We start from the raw sequence: 18,900 nt of genomic DNA, 5'->3' as shown, positions 1-18,900 counted from the left end.
GCAGGACACCTAGCTGGAACCACTTTTCAGCTTCCAGTGGTGCAGCTTGCTCACGTTTTCTGTCAGCTTCCTGTCAGATGCCACCAGTCAGAGGTCATGTAACAGCCTAAGCATGGGAAGTATGCGTGAATTGTTTGCAAAGGTTATGTGGCTGATAAGTCTGGACTGGTCACACCCCACTATACACTGGAGGCCTGTGCTCATTCTTTTGATATCTAGGGTCAGTACCAAACAAATTTATTCCCCGTGTAGGGGCCAGTGATCAGAAGGACTCAGATAATAAATAGTTTGGCAAAGTATTTGTGGATTTTCAAGGGACCTGTAGGAGAAATGCCTGCATCTGTTTCATGTCTATATATGTGGGTACGAGAAGACATAGGCACATGTTGGAACAGAAGCATTGTCCTGGGCTTTGTGTGTAAGGCTTCTGTTCATCTGTAGTAGAATTCAAGCTGAATACTGTTGCAGATACTAACATTTTAGTTGATTAGACTACTTCTCTTGTTAAAGCAAGAGGGTTACTCTTTGTGAGTATTGGATCGAAAGGATTGGTGTTGCACGCTAAAGGGATAGGAGCTTTGTATTCAATATTTGTCCAGTTTCTAAGCAAGAAGAGTACTGAATAAGCAAGGCAGTGAAGGAAAGCTGTCTCTGAAGAGTAAACAAGTTGAAAGAGCTGCAGCTTACTGTTTATTCTTTTTGTCACTTTGCAGTCAGCTTTCTGGGTTAGATTTTAATTAAGCAATCCATATTAGGAACATTTATTTTTGAGAGACTTTATTCATTCTCTTATAAAATGGATATGTCTATAAATAATGAAGAAAATGTGGAAGATACAAGTTGTTTTTTGCCCAAGTAGCACCAGAAGAGAAAAAATGAGACTTACTTAGGTATCCTATTTCTTTTTCCATGCAACACTATAGTTCAGCATGAGAACTTCTAGTTTTTGGTTTGCTTCATTTGAAATGTGTGCAAAGCATGAAAAAAACAGCTGATAAAGCCTTGAAAGACCACAATGCAGTTTCTTCAGTCTTGAAAACCCATGTGAAATGTAGAAAACATTTTTATTTGTTAGGCTCTAACTTCCTCCTGTTGGCTGAGGGCACATTAGAATAATCAATTACTTTTATTTCTTATGTAATCCTACAGGTATTTATTTGTTCTGCAACTGAAGCTGGATATTCTTAGTGGAAAGTAAGTATTTCCAATAAACAGCTTTTTAAACAATTATAGTGTGTTTAGCATAGGATTTATTAAACTTATATTTGGATAGTTAATAAGTTTTGCTAAGGAATGTAATGTTATTTTTACCTCTAAAATATGACTTTGCTATGCATGAATAGCAGCAGAGGAATGCTTAACTACTGTAGTGCTTATCTCATGTTAATTTGCTGAAAATCTACTAATCCTTTTTCACTTGTTGCAGACATTTTCAGTTCCTCGCTGTCATGTATATGAGTTGTCTGCCTAGTAGTGTCAGCTAAGGTTTTAACAATGCATTTCTCTTATGGCAGATTGGAATGTCCTTTTGACACTGCCGTCCAGTTGGCAGCTTATAACATGCAAGGTGAGTAGGTACGAGTGGGGAAGGATGAAGTTGCATGACGGCTTTGTGTCGACTCTTATTACCTCTTTTAGTCTGTCTTTGTTATAACTAGAAAATAGGTTCTGCCCAGATGTTAGCGATCCAGTGTGAAATACAGCTCTTTTTGATTGTAATTTTGCTGAGAGCATGTATAGAAAATTACTTGATTCCTCAGGAAACAGAACTAGGAGGTTTTGAACATAAACAGCTTTGCCGTAACATAAACGGTTTTCTCAGGTGCTTATGTGCAAACCTGTCTGCTTTCACGCAAGATGCGAGGTCTGCCATCTTCCTGAATTGTTTCGATGTAGTAACACAGTTCACTTTTTTTTCATTGTGTTGTTTCTGCATGTGTTTTCTTTCCTGTACAAATCAGATACAAAATTATTTTGGTTTTGCACTCAATTGAAGAGACCTATTTATAAAAACCACCAGCTTTTGACTTCAGCTTATTTTTAGAAACATGTTAGTGTCCCATGTCTTATGCTTGTACTCTGAGCATTTACGGTTGAACTGCACTTGTAGGTATTTCAGATCCTTCTGCAGCCAAAAGATGTGACATGCTGTATTTATTCTCAGCTATACAGGTATTCATGGGTCATCTGAGACTTATTAATGAGTCGTCTTTCACTTTTGATTCTAGTCGAGACTCCAGCATCCATGGCTTCCTGAGAGCTGTGGTCTGAGCTTCTGTTGCTTGTATAGGTTGTACGACACTGGTCTTCACAGCCAGTGTCTTCTGTTGTTTGGATGAGGGTGTAATCTTAATGAACATGAAATTTGCTGTGGTTTCAAGCAAGGGAACTCACAGAAGAAAGGGGAGGCTTGAAAATGTAGAAATGTCTGCTGGAGTAGGCTTTTGGATCCTTATTGGAGGATATAGCTATATGGTCTTATTCAGCCCAGTTTATGAGTCTGCAAAAAAACCCAGAACCTCTTCTGTAAAGCTGTTGTACAGTCCTCTTTGATGAAGAGGGAATTTGGAGATGTGCCATGCATTTGTGCCACACAAATTCTCTGCACAACATTCATCTTGTAAGCCAATTCACCGTTGTACTTTGCAGCAGTTAGGTAACAGGCCTAAGTCACTGAAATTCTTTCTCGTACAGATATTTTCCAAAATACATTTTGTTCTTCAGGCAGGAACTACTAATGGCCCTCATCATGTGTAGGTATAGAGTTAGGAAAGATACCTGCCTTTTTAACCTGCTCTTTTGTGCAGAAGGGAAACAGTTAGAATACATTCCATAGTTAAAAATATTAGCATTGTTAGAGCCTTAAGGTACAGCTTCAGTGAATAAGTTTTTGGAAAAACAAAGTGATCTAATTAGGCTATATATCCATTGCTTTTTGTGCTGGTCTTTTCTTTACTCTCTCCACAATGAGGCCCATAGCAGGGCTTTAATCTTACTGTCTGACAGCTGTGTACTTTTATTTAAATCAGCTGGAACCTAAGCTGGCTTTGACAGCATTCCTTTCAACAGAGGCAGGCGTTTTAGTGGGAGTAAATTATTATAGAACTACAGACTTCCTCAGTCAGCATTTAAAAAAAAAAAAAAAAAAAAGAAGAAAAAGGAGGGAGTGAAAAGACTATTATTATGCTTGCAGTGTTCAGAAATCCAAGAAACAGGTTTTTAGATCGTATGTAGTTTCTGTACCTCTGGAATACTGTGTGTGTTTGACTTTTCCAGGTCTTCTCAAAGATGTCACTGTTTTTCCTACACAAACATCTGTAGGTTTTTTTCAGACAGAACAGTTATTGGCCTGTATTAGACACCCAAGGCCAAGTTATAGAATTATTCCTAATTTTTTGAATATGAGCCCGACATTAAGAAGCTGCTTGAAATCAGTGAGAGGAACAAATGCTTAGTGAATCTGAAAATCAGGATGTTTTTATAAAGGCTTCTAATGGTGAGTTTCAGCATTTTAGGCATACATCAGTATTTTAAAGCTGGACTTGTTAACATCTGTGGAAAAAGGAGGTTGTGCTTTTGATGTGGCACACCTGTTGACTAGTATGTTCAGTATGCTCTCTAAATAGCATCTTTATTGCCCCTGTTGAGCATGCAGCAGTGGACTAGAATGAGCCATTTGACTGACCCCGTAGAGCATTTACAGTGTTCTTAGATGAAAAGGAGAGCCACAAATAACAGCTGCATGATTGTGCCCTGACACAGAGTACTTTTAGCAGGCCGGGGGGATTTATATTCGTAAGACCAGAAATTGATTTTTCAAGTGGACAAACAGTTTTATGAAAAGTATCAGAACTGATTTTGCTTTTTATAGATCTGAAGAGATTTTGTTTTAATAACTTAAGGCAAAATTCCATTGTACCTTATTCACCTGTTGTCTCAGTAGAGACTTCAGTGATAAAAATGTTGAAAACTTTCTGCAAGAAATTAAAAAGGTGAGTTTCAGGATGTTGATAACTTTCATTTGCAGGAAGCTTGTTAAAGGATATATCAATAGCACTTTGTAAAAATTAATGCAAAGCTTTTGTGCAGACAACGCAACCATTTGTTCAGTGTCCATAAATTCCCTGTCAAAAAAGGTGACACTTTAAATATTGGGAGGACTGGAGGTGAAGAAGAAACACAAAGAAATTTAGTATTTTAGATTAACTAGAAAAGTACGCAGAAGTTCCTGTTAATATCCACTGTGTTCACTGCGAACATTGCTTGACAATGCTGTTTTTTTCTAGCTGAACTTGGAGACTATGATCCCGCTGAACATGTCCCTGAACTGGTGTCTGAGTTCAGATTTGTTCCCACTCAGACTGAAGAGATGGAACTAGCCATTTTTGAGAAGTGGAAGGAATGCAGGTACTAGATCTTTCAGTGCATGTTAACCAGCTGTTTGCACAGATTTTTCTGTGAAGAGAATGTATTGAAAAGATGCTGCCAACGCTTATGCTGTGGTCTTGTTCAGAAACTTAATTCTATTATGGTTCTGTCATATTCTGTAAGAGGATATAATGTAGAAAATTAAGCTTTTCACAGGTCTGAGTAAAATGATGAGGTACAGAATCTTGAAGCGCAATATTTTTTGCAGCAGCAGTTTCAGATTAAAATTTACAAAAGTGACCTTGATGTTCATGGAAGTGAAAAAGTGTTGCAGCATTTAGGTTTCTCCCAAACTTCCTGGAATTTCTTTTCTTCTTTCCTCATATACCAGTTTTTTTCTTTCTGTGCTTTTTCAGACATCTACCTAACAGCAAAAAATTTATTTCAGGGGGCAAACACCAGCACAGGCTGAAACTAACTACTTAAACAAAGCTAAGTGGCTGGAAATGTATGGTGTAGACATGCACATAGTCAAGGTATGTTTAACCACAGCATGGTGACCTTTGGAAATGATAATGTTAGCTTTGTCCTGCATTTCAACACTGATTTTGCTTTGAGGGGGAAAAAATGGACTATTGTACTCATCTAAACTGTGTAACAAGCGATCTGGCCTTGCATCAACTTTCCACTTCATAGTATACGTTTCTAGAAGGTATAACTTTAGTCCAAGCATATCTGCTCCTTGTTAAATATGTGATTGGTGTGGTAATATGTGCTACAGTTTGTATTTGGACTAAGAGCTATGTGAAACTCACAGTAATTAAATTAAAATTGGCTGGGTTCCAGCCAGCTACCAACTGAAGAACTGCAAGTAAAAATGGATCTCCTGTCCAGAGGGAAGTGCAGAGAAGTGCGCAGGGAGGTCCTTATTACACAGACAATTCAAAAAACCTTTAGTTTTCCACTTTAGTCAGCCTTATTGAAGGGTTTCAAACTAGAAAAATCCATTTCATAAGATCATTGAAGTACCAGAGTTTTGTTGTATAAAATAAGAAGATACGTGTTTAATTGTAAAACTGGACAAATAAGCTACGTTAATCACTGGAGTAACTTGGATAAAGGATCAAACACCAAAATGAACATAATCTTTATTTTTTGGCAATCAGGCAAGAGACGGCAATGATTACAGCCTAGGTCTAACGCCTACAGGAGTTCTTGTCTTTGAGGGAGACACAAAGATTGGTTTGTTTTTCTGGTAAGCTCTCTGATTGTATGTTAAAATATATTTTAGATTTTTTACTCTTGTTTCTTTTGCACTAACAAAAAAAAAAAAAATTGTTTGGGATATGAAACCACTGTGAATACTAGGTACCTGCAGAAATATTCTGTAGCCTGTGAGTATTTTCACAGTGTAGAAAAATATTCCTTTTTTTAACAGTCTTGGTGATACATTAATAGACTGTACATGTGTAACGTGCTAGATGCAAGTAAAAGATGGAATAACTTTGGGATGTTTCTATTTATTGATAAAAACCCCAAACACCCTTCATGCTCCCCCTCAACCTAAATCTGTATAGCCAGGGGATATAAAGCTTCCTTTAGTTTTTGTGAATATGTGCTGCTTTATCTGTCAAATATCTGAATAACACCCCACGGTTTCTTAGGAACAGCCTGATAAAATTTTGCAGGGCTTTAAATTGCAATGTGGAGAACCTTCTAGCTAGCATATTTGTGTCTGGGTACACAGGTATTTATGGATTTTTTTAAGTGCTTTATTTTGGAATTCCTATCCAGTCTTTCAAACATGTATACAAAGAATAAGTAGGCAGATGATGAGGTGAAATTTCATCTTATGAGTAGTTAGTGTGAGTTAGCTCAGTCCAATTTTATAAACTCAGAAAAACACTCCCTTTGTAGCGGAAATGTTAGGCGTGTGTCTTGTTCCTCCAGCATCAGTTCTGGGTATTGTTTTGGTGGGCAGGGAGGGAATGGTTGCATTTTTGTGTCATGTCACATTCACATAGTTCTCTTTGGCTGGAATTTTCTGAATCAGAGTCATCGTAGGAATTGATCTGTGATAAATTGTCCGGTGATTGACATTTATTTAATAAAGCATAATTATTTTGGCCTGCCTTTGTGTCTGTCTTAGTTCAGTTTTGTGGGCTTGTGGAAGAGTAGGCAAGCAGGAGTATCTGGGTGGAGTTTGATTTCAGTTCAAGTAATTATTATTTTAAGTTCTGATAGAATTATCTCTTTAGAAGTTGCTGACATTATCTTTAATTAATTGTTAAATTTTGAAGTGATACATTGGTATCCATAGTACAGTCAAGCCCTACTGCATGAACTTAAAACGCCCACAAAACCAGAAAAAAAATATTTGGTAGAGAGGCGATTGGACCGGCACGTCAAACATATCTCTGTGAGTTACTAAGAGAATTAGATGGAACCTGATTTTTCTGTTCATCTTGCAGGCCAAAGATAACAAGGCTTGACTTCAAGAAGAACAAACTCACTCTAGTTGTTGTTGAAGATGATGAACAGGTAGATAACTATCTGTTTAGTTACATCTCAGTCTTGATTATACAGTGCTGCTTTACAAACTCCTGATCTCTTTCTTTAAATTAACATGGATGACTTGCAAGACTTTTGATTGTGGATTGGGGGGAGGAGGAGACGGAAGGGACTTAAGTATAAAATAAATAGACTCAATTACTTTTTTTCTTACTCAGTTTTTAAGAGGGGAATACCTTGTGAAACTAGTGTAGACCAGATAATTTGGAAACAGAGTGCACTGTGCAAGAAAGCTTAAAAAAAGGCCATGTACGACATTTAGTGGAATGAATTCCTTAAGCAGATGTCAGAATTGTTCTCATGAGAAGAAATTGCTTAGAACTGAGATGATAAAAATGTGAGCATTGGTAATTTGAGATCAGACTTGAAAGTGAGACTGTGTTAGCCTTATTGAGAAGTAACTTCCTATTATAATGATGTCTTTGATTTGTAGTAATTCGGAGGTTTGACTTGTTAAATATATGGGCTCTAGCCCTTTCCAAGTTCAGACAGTTGGAGCAGTTTTTGATTAAAGCTTCTGAAAAGCTTGGGGTTTTTTTTTTCAGCCTAAAGTACTTTTTTTAAACATACATTTCATTATTCATAAAAAACCAAATTTTATTTGGCTTGTATTGAATTGTAGCTTTGACTTATTCAAGCCCCTTGTAAACAGTCAGTGTGCTTTGTGTACTTTAAGGGAAAGGAGCAGGAGCACACTTTTGTCTTTAGACTGGATCATCCCAAAGCCTGCAAACACTTGTGGAAATGTGCAGTCGAACATCACGCCTTCTTCCGGCTCCGAGGTCCTGTCCAAAAAAGCTCAAGTCGGTCAGGCTTCATTCGGTTAGGATCCCGGTTCCGATACAGGTCAGTGTCATCTGTCATTTTGCACATACCTTCTGTCATTTCTTGCTTTTCTTGGGTTATGCATGGAAACAGGAGAGAACTTGGTATTCATTCACCTGGGATGTATACAACAGTGAAACCTTCAAGCTGAGTGAGTTGCATTATTTGTTTTGTTAAATCATACGGATTTTCCCCCAGCATTTTCTGATTTACTTTTAGGTGATTCTGGTCTGTGCAGTAAGAAACTAAAGGTTTCTCAAGGTCTATGTTCCTTACATAGCATATATAGTATATTGTGTTTTATAGATCGCTTAATCTTGAAAGCCCACCCTTTTCTAAGTGACCCAGAGAGGATGGGTGATTGATTTGCACAGTTGAGGACATTGCAAGTCTTTTGACTCTTGAGTTCCTGACTGTTTGAGTGATGGTAGTGCATCAGAAGCCTAAAGTAATGCCTATTCCACGCTAGGCACTACAGGTGCATGTAACAGGCTTCTGAATGGCTTGTGGTCCCAGACTAGTCTGCAGGATGCTGTCAGCTGCCCCACCCGAGTGGTGAGAACATATGGAAGGGGGGTGTGTGACTCCCCAGCAGTATGCAGAGACTTTGCTTCCATTTCCAGCAGCTGTAGCAATACCATCTAGTCTGCTTCAGAGAGGATCAGGGGTACCAAGGAGTCAGTAGACCTTGAGACTGCTACTGCCATGGGGGCAGAGTCTGGCCAAACTTGGGGGAAAAAAGACTTGCCTGGGAACAAGAGCATCTAGATGCTGGTTTTTAGTCCTGTTATCATCTTTCTCTATGACCTTTGGCAACGTACCTTTACACTCTCCTAGAATTTTCAGCCTCTCCCAAACTCTATGCACTGTGACCACAGAAATATGCGAAGGGCAAATGTGCTTTTTCAGCAACTTAATGATTAAGGAGTCATTGCTTCAGCCTTTTGTCTTACAGAAAATGGAGTGAAGATTAGGGTGTTTGTAAAACTCCTTCACTTCATTGTGAAAGGCCTTCTGAGGTGTTAAGTTTGGGATTTTTTAATAGAACTGAGATCACATTATTAAGCTATGAGTTTAAAATATAAATCTGGTGTTTTGATAAGCAGCGTCTGTATTCTATCATTAAAAATAAGTTATTTATTTTATCATTTTGTACTTTTACATGGCCTTGTTAGTGGGAAAACAGAATATCAAACGACTAAGACTAACAAAGCCAGGAGATCAGCATCCTTTGAAAGGAGGCCCAGCAAGAGATATTCAAGACGAACACTGCAAATGAAAGGTAAGAATACTGTGAGAATTAAACAATCTCATTCTTTAAAGGTTCTGTGTAGGAATTCTTCTGCAGCTGTTTGCCCTTCTCTTGAATTTTCAGTGTTAGGTTTTCTTTGACTTATTTGGGAGACCACATTTATTAATCAGAAAAAGCTTGTGTCCAAAGCATGTCACTCTAACTTGCCTAGCAGGTAAAACACCCACAAATATTGCACAATAAGTGTCTGTATGAAGATGGAAAACTTGGGTCCAGGAAGCAGCGATATGTTAATGATAATATCTGAAATCTATGAATCAAGTTTGAAATTTTTGTCATGGAGATTTTTTCATTGTTCTTAGGAGTTGCACTCTGTTGTCACAACCTGACAGCATGTGATACCTTGTCTCTTATTCCCACACTTGCATAGGTCAGGCATGATCTCCATGCATGCTTTTGGATACTTGTTTAAATCCGACTCTTTGGTTTGCTCTTCAGATATTTTATGTTTCCAATTTAGAATTTTATTTTTCACATGTTATACATGGGATACATGTATACATATACATGCAACTTTTGCTCTTTTAGTCACCTACTTTTATACAGTGCTAGACTTTTTATTAATACACTTAATATTATAACTGATAGCCTAATTACAAATTAAATCTTAATTAAAACTTTATATTTTTGCAGCACATGCTGCTAAACTTGAAGAAACAAGGTAAGAAGCCTTCCAGTATTTAAATTTCTCTTTGATGTTTGCCACTTGTACTTGAGCACGTGTCTGCAGAAGGAGGTTATAAGATTAGTTAAATGTAAAGAGCATTAACTTCCTAACTGTGGTTTGGCTGTGGGTTTTGTGTTTGTTTGCTTAACATAAAACGTACTGTTCAGAGCAAAGTTCCTGTGTGCTGTCATATGGAAGATTTTGCCAGAGTTGCTTACTAGCAGGTAAAAGAGATTTCTGAAATCTGCCTACTCTGGCTGTGTGATTGAAATATATAATCAAGTGAAGATCATAGATGGGGAAAATACAGTAAAATAAATATTTGAAATATGTTGGTGGCTTTATATTCTTTACTATATTTGCATTTTTCATATACGTATTTATTTTTATATATTTCTACTAAACTATTCATGATGAACGTTGAGAGGGAGGCCTATTGGTTCTTTATTTCTATACCTGGATTCTTTCTGCATGTGTAGGTTCATAGTTGCTGTTGCAATGTGAAATACTCACATGAATCTGAATCATACAATTTTCATACCCTTCCTTAAGGGAAGAAAGGTGTCTAAAAAGTATTACCTGGTAGTGAAGAAACTAAGTCACTCAGTTCTGGTTTCTGTCCTTTGCCCTTATAACTTGTGAACATTGCAATGATCAGTTGCAATCAAATTATTTTTAAAAGGTAGATACTCATAGATGTTAAGCATCATGACAGTCAGGAGCTTGGTAATGCATGTCAAACTAACATTTCAAAACAGGCTTAATACAGCCATACATTTTCTGTTTGTAGCAGCAGGGTTGATTTTTGCATGAGAGGAGAAGTGTGGGGACACGGCTGCAGTTACTGTAGTGGAGGTCTCTCTGTCTTTGTGACCTTCTGTATTGTTTTTTCTTTATATAAAATGGGAAAGTACTTTTCAAAAGTGAGTGTCATTAAAGTTCTTAAAGATCCTCTGCATGCAAAATGTGACTGTGATTAATTAGTACTCTCGTTATGCTGTGTGGTCATGCCCTTCTCTGAGTTTCATGCTACTTAGGTCATTCTGAGAGTGGGAAGAGAAACTTCATATGCAGTTTCTCCTTCTGATAAGACAGAGGTCTTCTGATCTGTGCCTAGGTGTGGCACTGTTATGTTAGTCTTCAGAGAAGTCTATGCCATTTCCGAAACTCTACACTTGAGTTTTGCTAATTGAAATGCATCATGAAAGATGTATGTTGTTCCATTCTTTAGTGTTATCTCAGCACAGGGGAATGTGCTACCCAGAAGGCATTCCTTAATATTTCTCTTAAATGTGCACTATTCTATGGTAACCTCCACAGTCTCTCAATAGAGAAGGTGTGGAGTTGGGAAACAGGCAAGAAACAGCTTGTTTGGTCTTGATATTGTGGTTATTTAAGTAAAATAATTCTAAAGAATCACTGAAGTAGATACAGAAATCTATTTGAATTGTCAGCTTGCCAGGTTGGATAGCTGTTGTCCAGACTGTAAATCAAAAGATTAATGGGTTGTAGGAGAGTGGAACCATTTTTTAAAAGATTAGAAGTCTGGGGAAAAAAAGTTTGCTTTGCATGAGATTTATAATGCATAATTATTGTTCAGGGTGTTCATGCTTTTAAGTCTCTTGAAAATGTGAAATGTCTCCAGCAGATTCAGAAATCATCAGGAATAGGGATATGGGTCTTATTTAATTTATTAGCTATAATAAATATTTAATAATATAAAATTATTAATAATGCTGTGCTGAGCTGCTGTGCACATAATTTTGAATGGCTGCTTTTAACTCTGAAGCAGTAATTCAGTCCATTAGAGATTGTATACAGAAGAAACTCATAAATTTTTCTGATAAACTTTGTGATGTGAAACTTCAAATCAGGAGAGTTCTAATTATGGAACAAACATGCTATCTACAGAATGTAGGTGAGGTTTCAACAATGTCACATTTTGCTGGGTATTTAACTAAAACTGTATTGATTTTACTTTAAAAGTTCCCCACCTTACTGCTGAACCAGGAAGACTTTCTAAATCAAACTGGTTTAGGAAAGGAAGAGGTAAAACCAGATGAATTACGGTTTGAACAAATAAAAAATAATGTGATATCCTTAGTTACATAAAACGAGGCAACTGACTTAAAATGTAAGTTTTAAAGTTTTAAGAACAGTTAAGTACTATGGAAAGATCTTTGTTAGAATTTGTGTTTCTTTCCAAAAGTCCTTGCAGTGCTGCCCCCCTGCAAAAATAGTTTCTTGATCTGATGCTGATTTAAATTCTTGTCTTTCAGTACTGCAAACAATGCTGTTATCAACCAAACTAATGGATCACAAGTAAGGACTCTCATTCTTTTTAAAGGCAGTTTTCATGTATTTCAACAGATTTGAGGATTTCATTATTCATTCTTAAAATCCAGTGATTGACCAATTAAAAGTTACAAACAGTTAACTGCTAAATTTCATGCCAGGAAATGACTACTAATTTACAAGCAAGATAATTGATTAATTTAGCTCGAGTAAGGAAGATAGCCCATTCTCCAGTACTATAGAAAACTATGCTATTTATAGATACCGATTTTCATAGGTATACAAAGTACTTCTGTGTCAGAGTTGTTATTAGTCAAAGCATGTTAATTCTATATGCTAAGTAACATTAAGAAAAAGGAGGCGCAGTTCATCAGCACCTGCACTGATTCCTGGTTACAGTATTTTTTTTTCTCTGAAAGAGGGGAATGCACCTGGGACTTAAAAGAATACATTATTAGCAAAAATTCAGTGTTTTCTGAGCTTGAGAAGGAAATCAGAGACACCTGTCCCCTCAGTACTTCTACACAGAATACCTTGTTTCACTGAAAAGTGACATTAGTGTGAAGTAACTCTCCTTGTGATTATCAAAGAACAGGATTTAGAGTTTGGAAAGACCCTGTCTCACTTTCTGGAGCATTTCAGATGCAGAATGTGACAGAACGGGTCACATATTGGTAAAAATGGGATTATGGTTTGTTTTAGCATTAAAATACTCAATCTCTGCTGATAGATTGCTGCTCTGGTCAGCCCTTTGCCTTCTGTGTAAAAGGAGTTGATTTTTTCGGGAGCAGTTCTGTTTCAAATGGCAGTCCGAAGGTCTGCAACCCAAAGGTGCCAGTCGTTATTTTAAAGTTACATACGGATGGAAAGCATTACTGCATGCATTTAAAAAGGACACAGCAGGCCATAGTTTTTTACTGAAGTATTTGAGCAGCCTTGGATTTGTTATGATCCCAGTACTATGTGCAGTACTGGAAAAGACGGGGCATCGCGGTATCCAGTGCCGTGGAAGTAACCGAAGACAAGAGCTTTGCTTTAGCTTTGTGCCTAAGGAGAAGTGGTGATATGTTTTGCTCTGTGTAATGTGTCATCACATTATGTATAATATGAATAATAACTTGTGTATATTCTGTGTCCAAAGAGCTGGAATGCAAAGCCAAACCCACCTGTCCTAACAGCGGTTCCGCCTGCCCCAGTCTTAGTGGAAATAGAGAACCTCCCAAGGAGCCCAGGAGCCAGCCAGCAAGACAGGAAGTGGTACGTTCTGCTTTGCTGGGAAACGGAGTTTGCTTGCTTATGCATGATTTAAGCGGCTATTTCTTTATCTGCACTTAAATAAGCTGTCATCTTCGTATCTTTAACATAAGTTGACAGTCAAGTTAGTGATGATGCAACTGATTTGTTGCTGTGAGTGTAGTGTGGGGAGGTGAGGACAACAGGCTTAGTCACTGCCAACTGAAAGAAAATTTCTTGAGGGGCTGAAGAAATGATTGAATCAGGAACAGCATTTTCAAGTCTTGGAGAGAGCTAGATCCTCCTTATTTGCCATAATAGTCCTTGTAACCCTTTGCTTGGTATCGTGGGGCCCAAGGACTTACCTTGATCCTTAACAAAATGCAGAACCTTGTTCAGAAAATCAGTGTCCTTGTGAATCATCTTTTGAAATGGGCAAGCTGATGTTTCTCATTTTCTTGGATGGAATGGGAGCTTGAGGAAAATGACACAAGCTGAAGATAAGAGCTTTGATTTCATGTAATCAGAGTATTTGTTTTATGGATTGGATCTCAAAATGAGGATGATTTGTTTGAAGATAAATATACATATAATTTATCTTTTCTTAAAGTAATTCTATATTGCAAAGCTATTTCAAAGCCAAAACTGACAGATAGCAACCCAGTATTTCTGCACACATCGTCTTAACTTTTTCAGCTTCTTGTGCATTCAGAGGCAGTATGACTTATCCTAGGAGGGTAATTCTGGTTTCTGCAAGACTGTCCAGGAGTAGCAGCAATGAAATGGAGTGACACACACAAAAGCTCTTATCCTAAGCAGTTTCAGCCCTCAAGAGAAAGGTCCTCCTCCTGTTGTCGGGCATATGAACCTACTTTACTTCAGTATCTCTTAAAAGTAGATAATATCTGTTTTTAACAGCGCAGTGACCAATGTACTTTAATTTTGTAGACCTTATTGATTAAAGACTTCTAATACTATGGATTTGGGATTATAAGGGGGATGGTAATTCTGCTTTGTGTTGCATTTTACAGTCAGAACATATGATCAATGCTGTTTTTCTTTCTTTTGCCCTCAATTTGTCTAGTATCTGAAATCTGTGCTTGTCTATGGTGAGATCCTGTTGATCGCTCGATTCCTTCCATGGTGGTGGGTGAAAGGTGGTGGTTTCTTTATTCTTCAGCATTCTCAGTATGGTTTTATTTTTATTCTTTTGGTCTAATTGCAAGATGAGTGCTAGTAAAAGGCATTTCCTTTGGTGGGAATCTTTGACTCTTGCTCCAAACAGCTCTTCTTGGGATCTGATTCGTGCTAGCATTCTTTCTAGTATTTTTAAGGCTTCCGTGGCTTATTGAGATCCTACTGCTTTTGCTGAGAAGCAGAGAGGACTTTGTAGACAATCTGTTTCAGTTTTGATCTTGGTACACCTGTTTTAGGATTAAGAACTTGAGCCTGGTTGTCTAAACATTGTCAGGGAATCTAAGCTTATGTGCCAGCTGCCACAGTATGTAGCCTTTCTGTAGAAGAGTGGGAGTGAATGTAAAATATACCTGCATGTAACCCAAAACAGTATGCCATAAGGAAAACAAGCTTCTTGGCAATTGGTGCGTTTTAATTGAGGGTGTAATGCTTATGCTTGTATGTGTTATGTTTCTTAGAGATATATCATTATTATTGAAGGCAGTTGTCTTCTGGCAAAGAGGTTTTAATGTGTTCACTGAAAACTGTACTGCCTGTAATAAAGGGCAAATCCAGCTGTAGGAAGAAGACAATGGTTTGGAGCTGAGTCAGCAATTGAGCTACATTCTGGTTTCCTAGATGGAAACTGGGGTTAGGTTAATGTAATTGCCAGAACATACGTATTTATTGCGGGGGCTGTGACTTGGCTAATGTGCCTTCAAGTCTTGGTATCTCGATGCTGCTAACAAGACCTCTTTTCAGCTGCTACTGTCTTTAATTGGCCTGTTTCTGCATGAATTATCTTTGCTTTCTGTCAGAAAAATAGTCTTCTTTTAGAGAGAGTTTGCCAAGGATTGCTGAGAACACCAAAATCTTTTGGACTGGGGATTTTGTAGATGGTTAGATTGAAGGGGTTTAGAAATAAGGTCCTGACCTCATGAGTTTCTGTACTCTGCTTGGCAGATGCCTGTACTGGCTACCTTGCCCTTCCTAATGTCAATGTTTCCTTTAATTTAAAATGTTAATGCTGCAGCTGCCAACAGCAATTGTGCCAGATTGTAGAAAGTGCTTTGCCAGATAGGAAGGATTTTCGTGTTGAGTAGGGTTTTTTTTCATTGCTCTATTCCTGTAAAATTGTCAGTAAAGGAAAACTGTACTGGTCTACGTGATCTGAAAACGGTCTGGAATATTAGCTGTAAGGCTGGGAAGCCTAAAACACAGTGTCTCTTAAATTTAGTCTTTTCTCAAGAAACTGTTTCTGTGCTAAGACAAGACTGGAGACAAAGGTTCAGTAATTTTTTTCCTTATTGTGGAATAAGTAGGGGGGTTTTTTGCTAGTGGAGGTAGCTTTCACTTAACTGCTTAAATTAAGAGAAATGGGAAAATAATGAATTGTTGAGGATTGGAGCCTTCAGTATTCATGGGTCACTTCCTCAGCATATTTCACAAAAAACAAAAACTCTGAATTTACCCAAGGGCGACCTTTATATAAATACTCTCTCTTTTCTAAAGGAGGACTATCCCATTGCATTAATCACTTACTGCTGTTGTGAATCCTGCATGTTTTTCTGCTTCTCTGCCTTAACACGTGTGATCATCTAAATCATGCACTGGCTACTTGGCTGTTCTGGCAAAGCTGGGAGTGTTAAACCAGGCTTTCTGGACCATGAGAAGGTGGAATTTGAGCTGGGGCTGTCCAGGACCCCTCTAGATGACAACAACAATGTTTTCATTTTGTTCAGATTTGGGTCATTAAATAGAGAATTAAACTGAAGGAATACATTTGGTTTAGGAATTCCCTTGCTTGAGTAGTTTGAGAGAGTGCTTTTTTCTAAGCACTTTTTTGATACCTTACTGTATCTTGCATCAGCCTCTCCTAAAACATACCAGTGAAGGATCCTAGTACAGCACAGACAACATTTAACAAACCACTGTCCATTTTTAAGTCTTTTAAAATTCAGCTGTTTCAGTAAATTGCTTATCCCTGCTGCTTTGGGGATGCTTGTGCCTAAAGCCTTACAGTTTTCTAGCTAAGGGCTCCTGCATAAAAATATTTTTCAAAACACTGTTTAAAGTGATGAGTGTTCTCCCCTGCTCCTCTTTCTAGCTTTTAGAGGACTTTATTCCAACTGGGCTATAGACTAACCTTAACTGTGCGTTTCTGTGGTTTTCATTGTAGAAATTCACAAGTTAAAATTTACGAACCATTATGCCTATATGTCATATACAAAATTAGAAAGCAGAGTCTTAGGTTGTATTGTGACCTTTTTAAAAATGGTTCTTTTTCCAACCATGTTTCTTATGGTAATCAACTATAGCTACAGTCAGCTTCTTCAGTAGTATTTAGTCCCTTAGTAACCTAAATTGTGAATGATTTGTGTGTGCTCTACTGTTTGCTCCTGCACAGTAATGCTCATTTTTCTGAGTTTCTATTTTCTTCTCCTTTTTTTTTAACTTGTATTAGAATCTACATTTTCCAGTGACTTTGAAAACTGGTATTGCTTGTAGATGCTTGTTTCAGGTGTACATTTAGCGCTGCCACTTAAACCCTTTCAGCTTCCTGCAAATAAAATGCACTGTATACCTGGGAGGTCTGTTCCTCCATCACTTATTTTCTTCCATCTGTAAAACAAGCGTGGTTCTTGCTCATTTTGTGAGGTGATTTGAAATATGAAGTGCTTTTCATTTGGTAATGAGATAGCTTAAATTGTCATTTCAGACTTCTGCAAAAATGATACTGAGCCGAAAAGGGGTTATTTGACAGTGTTGTAATGTACATGTATACTCGCATGCCTCTTTCCTTCAGTATTTACCCTCCAGCAATGCCCTTTTCCTTTTTCATATCAATCTTCTTGTCTTTACCTTTGCTTTACTTTTCCACCCCCTTTCTCATCCGTACCTGTTTACTAATTGTGCCCCCTCCCGCCCCTCAATAATCCAGGCCCTTTGACGCTGCCGACCGCTGTCAACGTGGTGGAAGCCCGTGGGAGGCGTGGGCCCCGCCGAGGACCCGCGCTGCGGACGGACAGTACAGCGCTTTTGTCCATGAGCGCAATGTGAAGAATGCGGGAATGCATAGCCGTGCTGGTGCCTATGCTGTCCAAACCACCATGACCAGTCTCTAAGACCTGAGCCTTTCTGGAGCTTGAGGCTGCTTTCTGGCTGAGGCTGGAAAATTACCTTTTGAGCTGTCTCAGATAAGGACAACGGACCCGAAAGTGACTATAGAGGGGGAAAAAAGCTTTTATTACAAAGGCTCTGCATATTGTACTGTTGGTATTTAGTCTTCAAAGGAAAAATAACATATAGACCAGAAGCCACCCTTTGTTCTTACATTAAAAAGAGAATATCTATTTCTTTTTAATTGTGTTAAGGTTTTTCTTAATGATTGACATATTTTTTTAGCTGGGTTTAACTTTGAAAGCCATGCAGGAAGTCACATTTGTGATAAAACTACACAAGCAGCTAGGGGGTTATAATGTGGTTTCGAAACTGTTCCTCCTTTTGAACCATGATTATTTAAAAATATCTAAAATAGATGGTTGATCTGAAAGCTAACCTTTTTTTTTTCTAACAAGCCCTCTTCTGAAAAATATTGTTTGGAAATGGAATAGAATTATTTTAATTCTTTAAGAATAAAATCATCAGAACTCCTGAAAAGACAAAGAGTAATCTTTTTTTTTTGCTTTCTTGAAAATCTTATTTCTTTTTTGCTGCTGTGATCCAGTTGAAATGAAACAAATATTTTCTGACAAACACCAGTCCTACCATATGATTCATGAGGTTAATTGTTAAGTCAGAGGTTAAGACTCCAGCTTCATGGCTCATTGGTGTTCTTGGGGCCTTTAACAGTGTAAAGAAGTACCTTTACCCTTGAATGTACAGTGTTTTCATGTGTTTTCTGAAGTTAGCTGGTTTTAAATTGCAATATTCTTTTCCTATTTAAAAAAAAAAAAAAAGAGAGATGAAAAGTTATGGTAGAATACTTCTAAAATTTGCTTATATTTGGCTTTTAGGATAAAGGTGTTTGAATGCTTTTTCAAATTGTTTGAATAAGTTTTAAATTGCCACAGAGCCCAGAAATATAAAAACAATGTTTCAGATATCCAGCCCTGAAGAACCAAGAAAGCCTTAGCCAGGACAAAACTTAATATTGCCTGAGATATTTTGGCCTACTCACCCTTGCATCTGACAGGGGGAAAGAGGTTGCTAATGGAATATGAGTGTCTGTTTTACAACTCTGCTGGAAAAAAAAAAAAAAAAGCAATCTACGTGTTAAAGATCTTTGGGATCTCCAGAGGTGATTAGATCAATCTGTTGTGCTATTTTTACTTTTAGATTTTGCAGGGTGAATGTTGTCAGCGTCTGAAGTGAAGCAAACCTATTTGTTTTTTAGTATTTATAAAGTTGCATAAGAATATACAGATGAAAACAGGTGTTTTAACTTGAAAAA

General features: G+C 37.6%; 1 protein-coding gene across 1 annotated transcript in view; it reads left to right on the top strand.

The window, feature by feature from the left end:
* EPB41L5 (erythrocyte membrane protein band 4.1 like 5) overlaps positions 1–18,900 on the top strand; it is a 59,683-nt gene that overhangs the window by 19,671 nt on the left and 21,112 nt on the right. Inside the window, exons 6-16 of the mRNA XM_074910081.1 lie at positions 1,150–1,194; positions 1,515–1,567; positions 4,287–4,407; positions 4,817–4,904; positions 5,535–5,623; positions 6,840–6,909; positions 7,616–7,785; positions 8,940–9,046; positions 9,710–9,737; positions 12,023–12,065; positions 13,180–13,295. Of these exons, the coding sequence (XP_074766182.1) occupies positions 1,150–1,194; positions 1,515–1,567; positions 4,287–4,407; positions 4,817–4,904; positions 5,535–5,623; positions 6,840–6,909; positions 7,616–7,785; positions 8,940–9,046; positions 9,710–9,737; positions 12,023–12,065; positions 13,180–13,295 (930 nt within the window). The remainder of the gene's footprint in view (positions 1–1,149; positions 1,195–1,514; positions 1,568–4,286; positions 4,408–4,816; positions 4,905–5,534; positions 5,624–6,839; positions 6,910–7,615; positions 7,786–8,939; positions 9,047–9,709; positions 9,738–12,022; positions 12,066–13,179; positions 13,296–18,900) is intronic.

The sequence above is a fragment of the Athene noctua genome, chromosome 7 (genome assembly GCF_965140245.1).
Source record: "Athene noctua chromosome 7, bAthNoc1.hap1.1, whole genome shotgun sequence".
NCBI classification, from domain to species: Eukaryota; Metazoa; Chordata; class Aves; order Strigiformes; family Strigidae; genus Athene; species Athene noctua.
The sequence above is the reverse complement of the archived record's forward strand: the minus strand, read 5'-3'. Positions and strand labels throughout refer to the sequence as shown.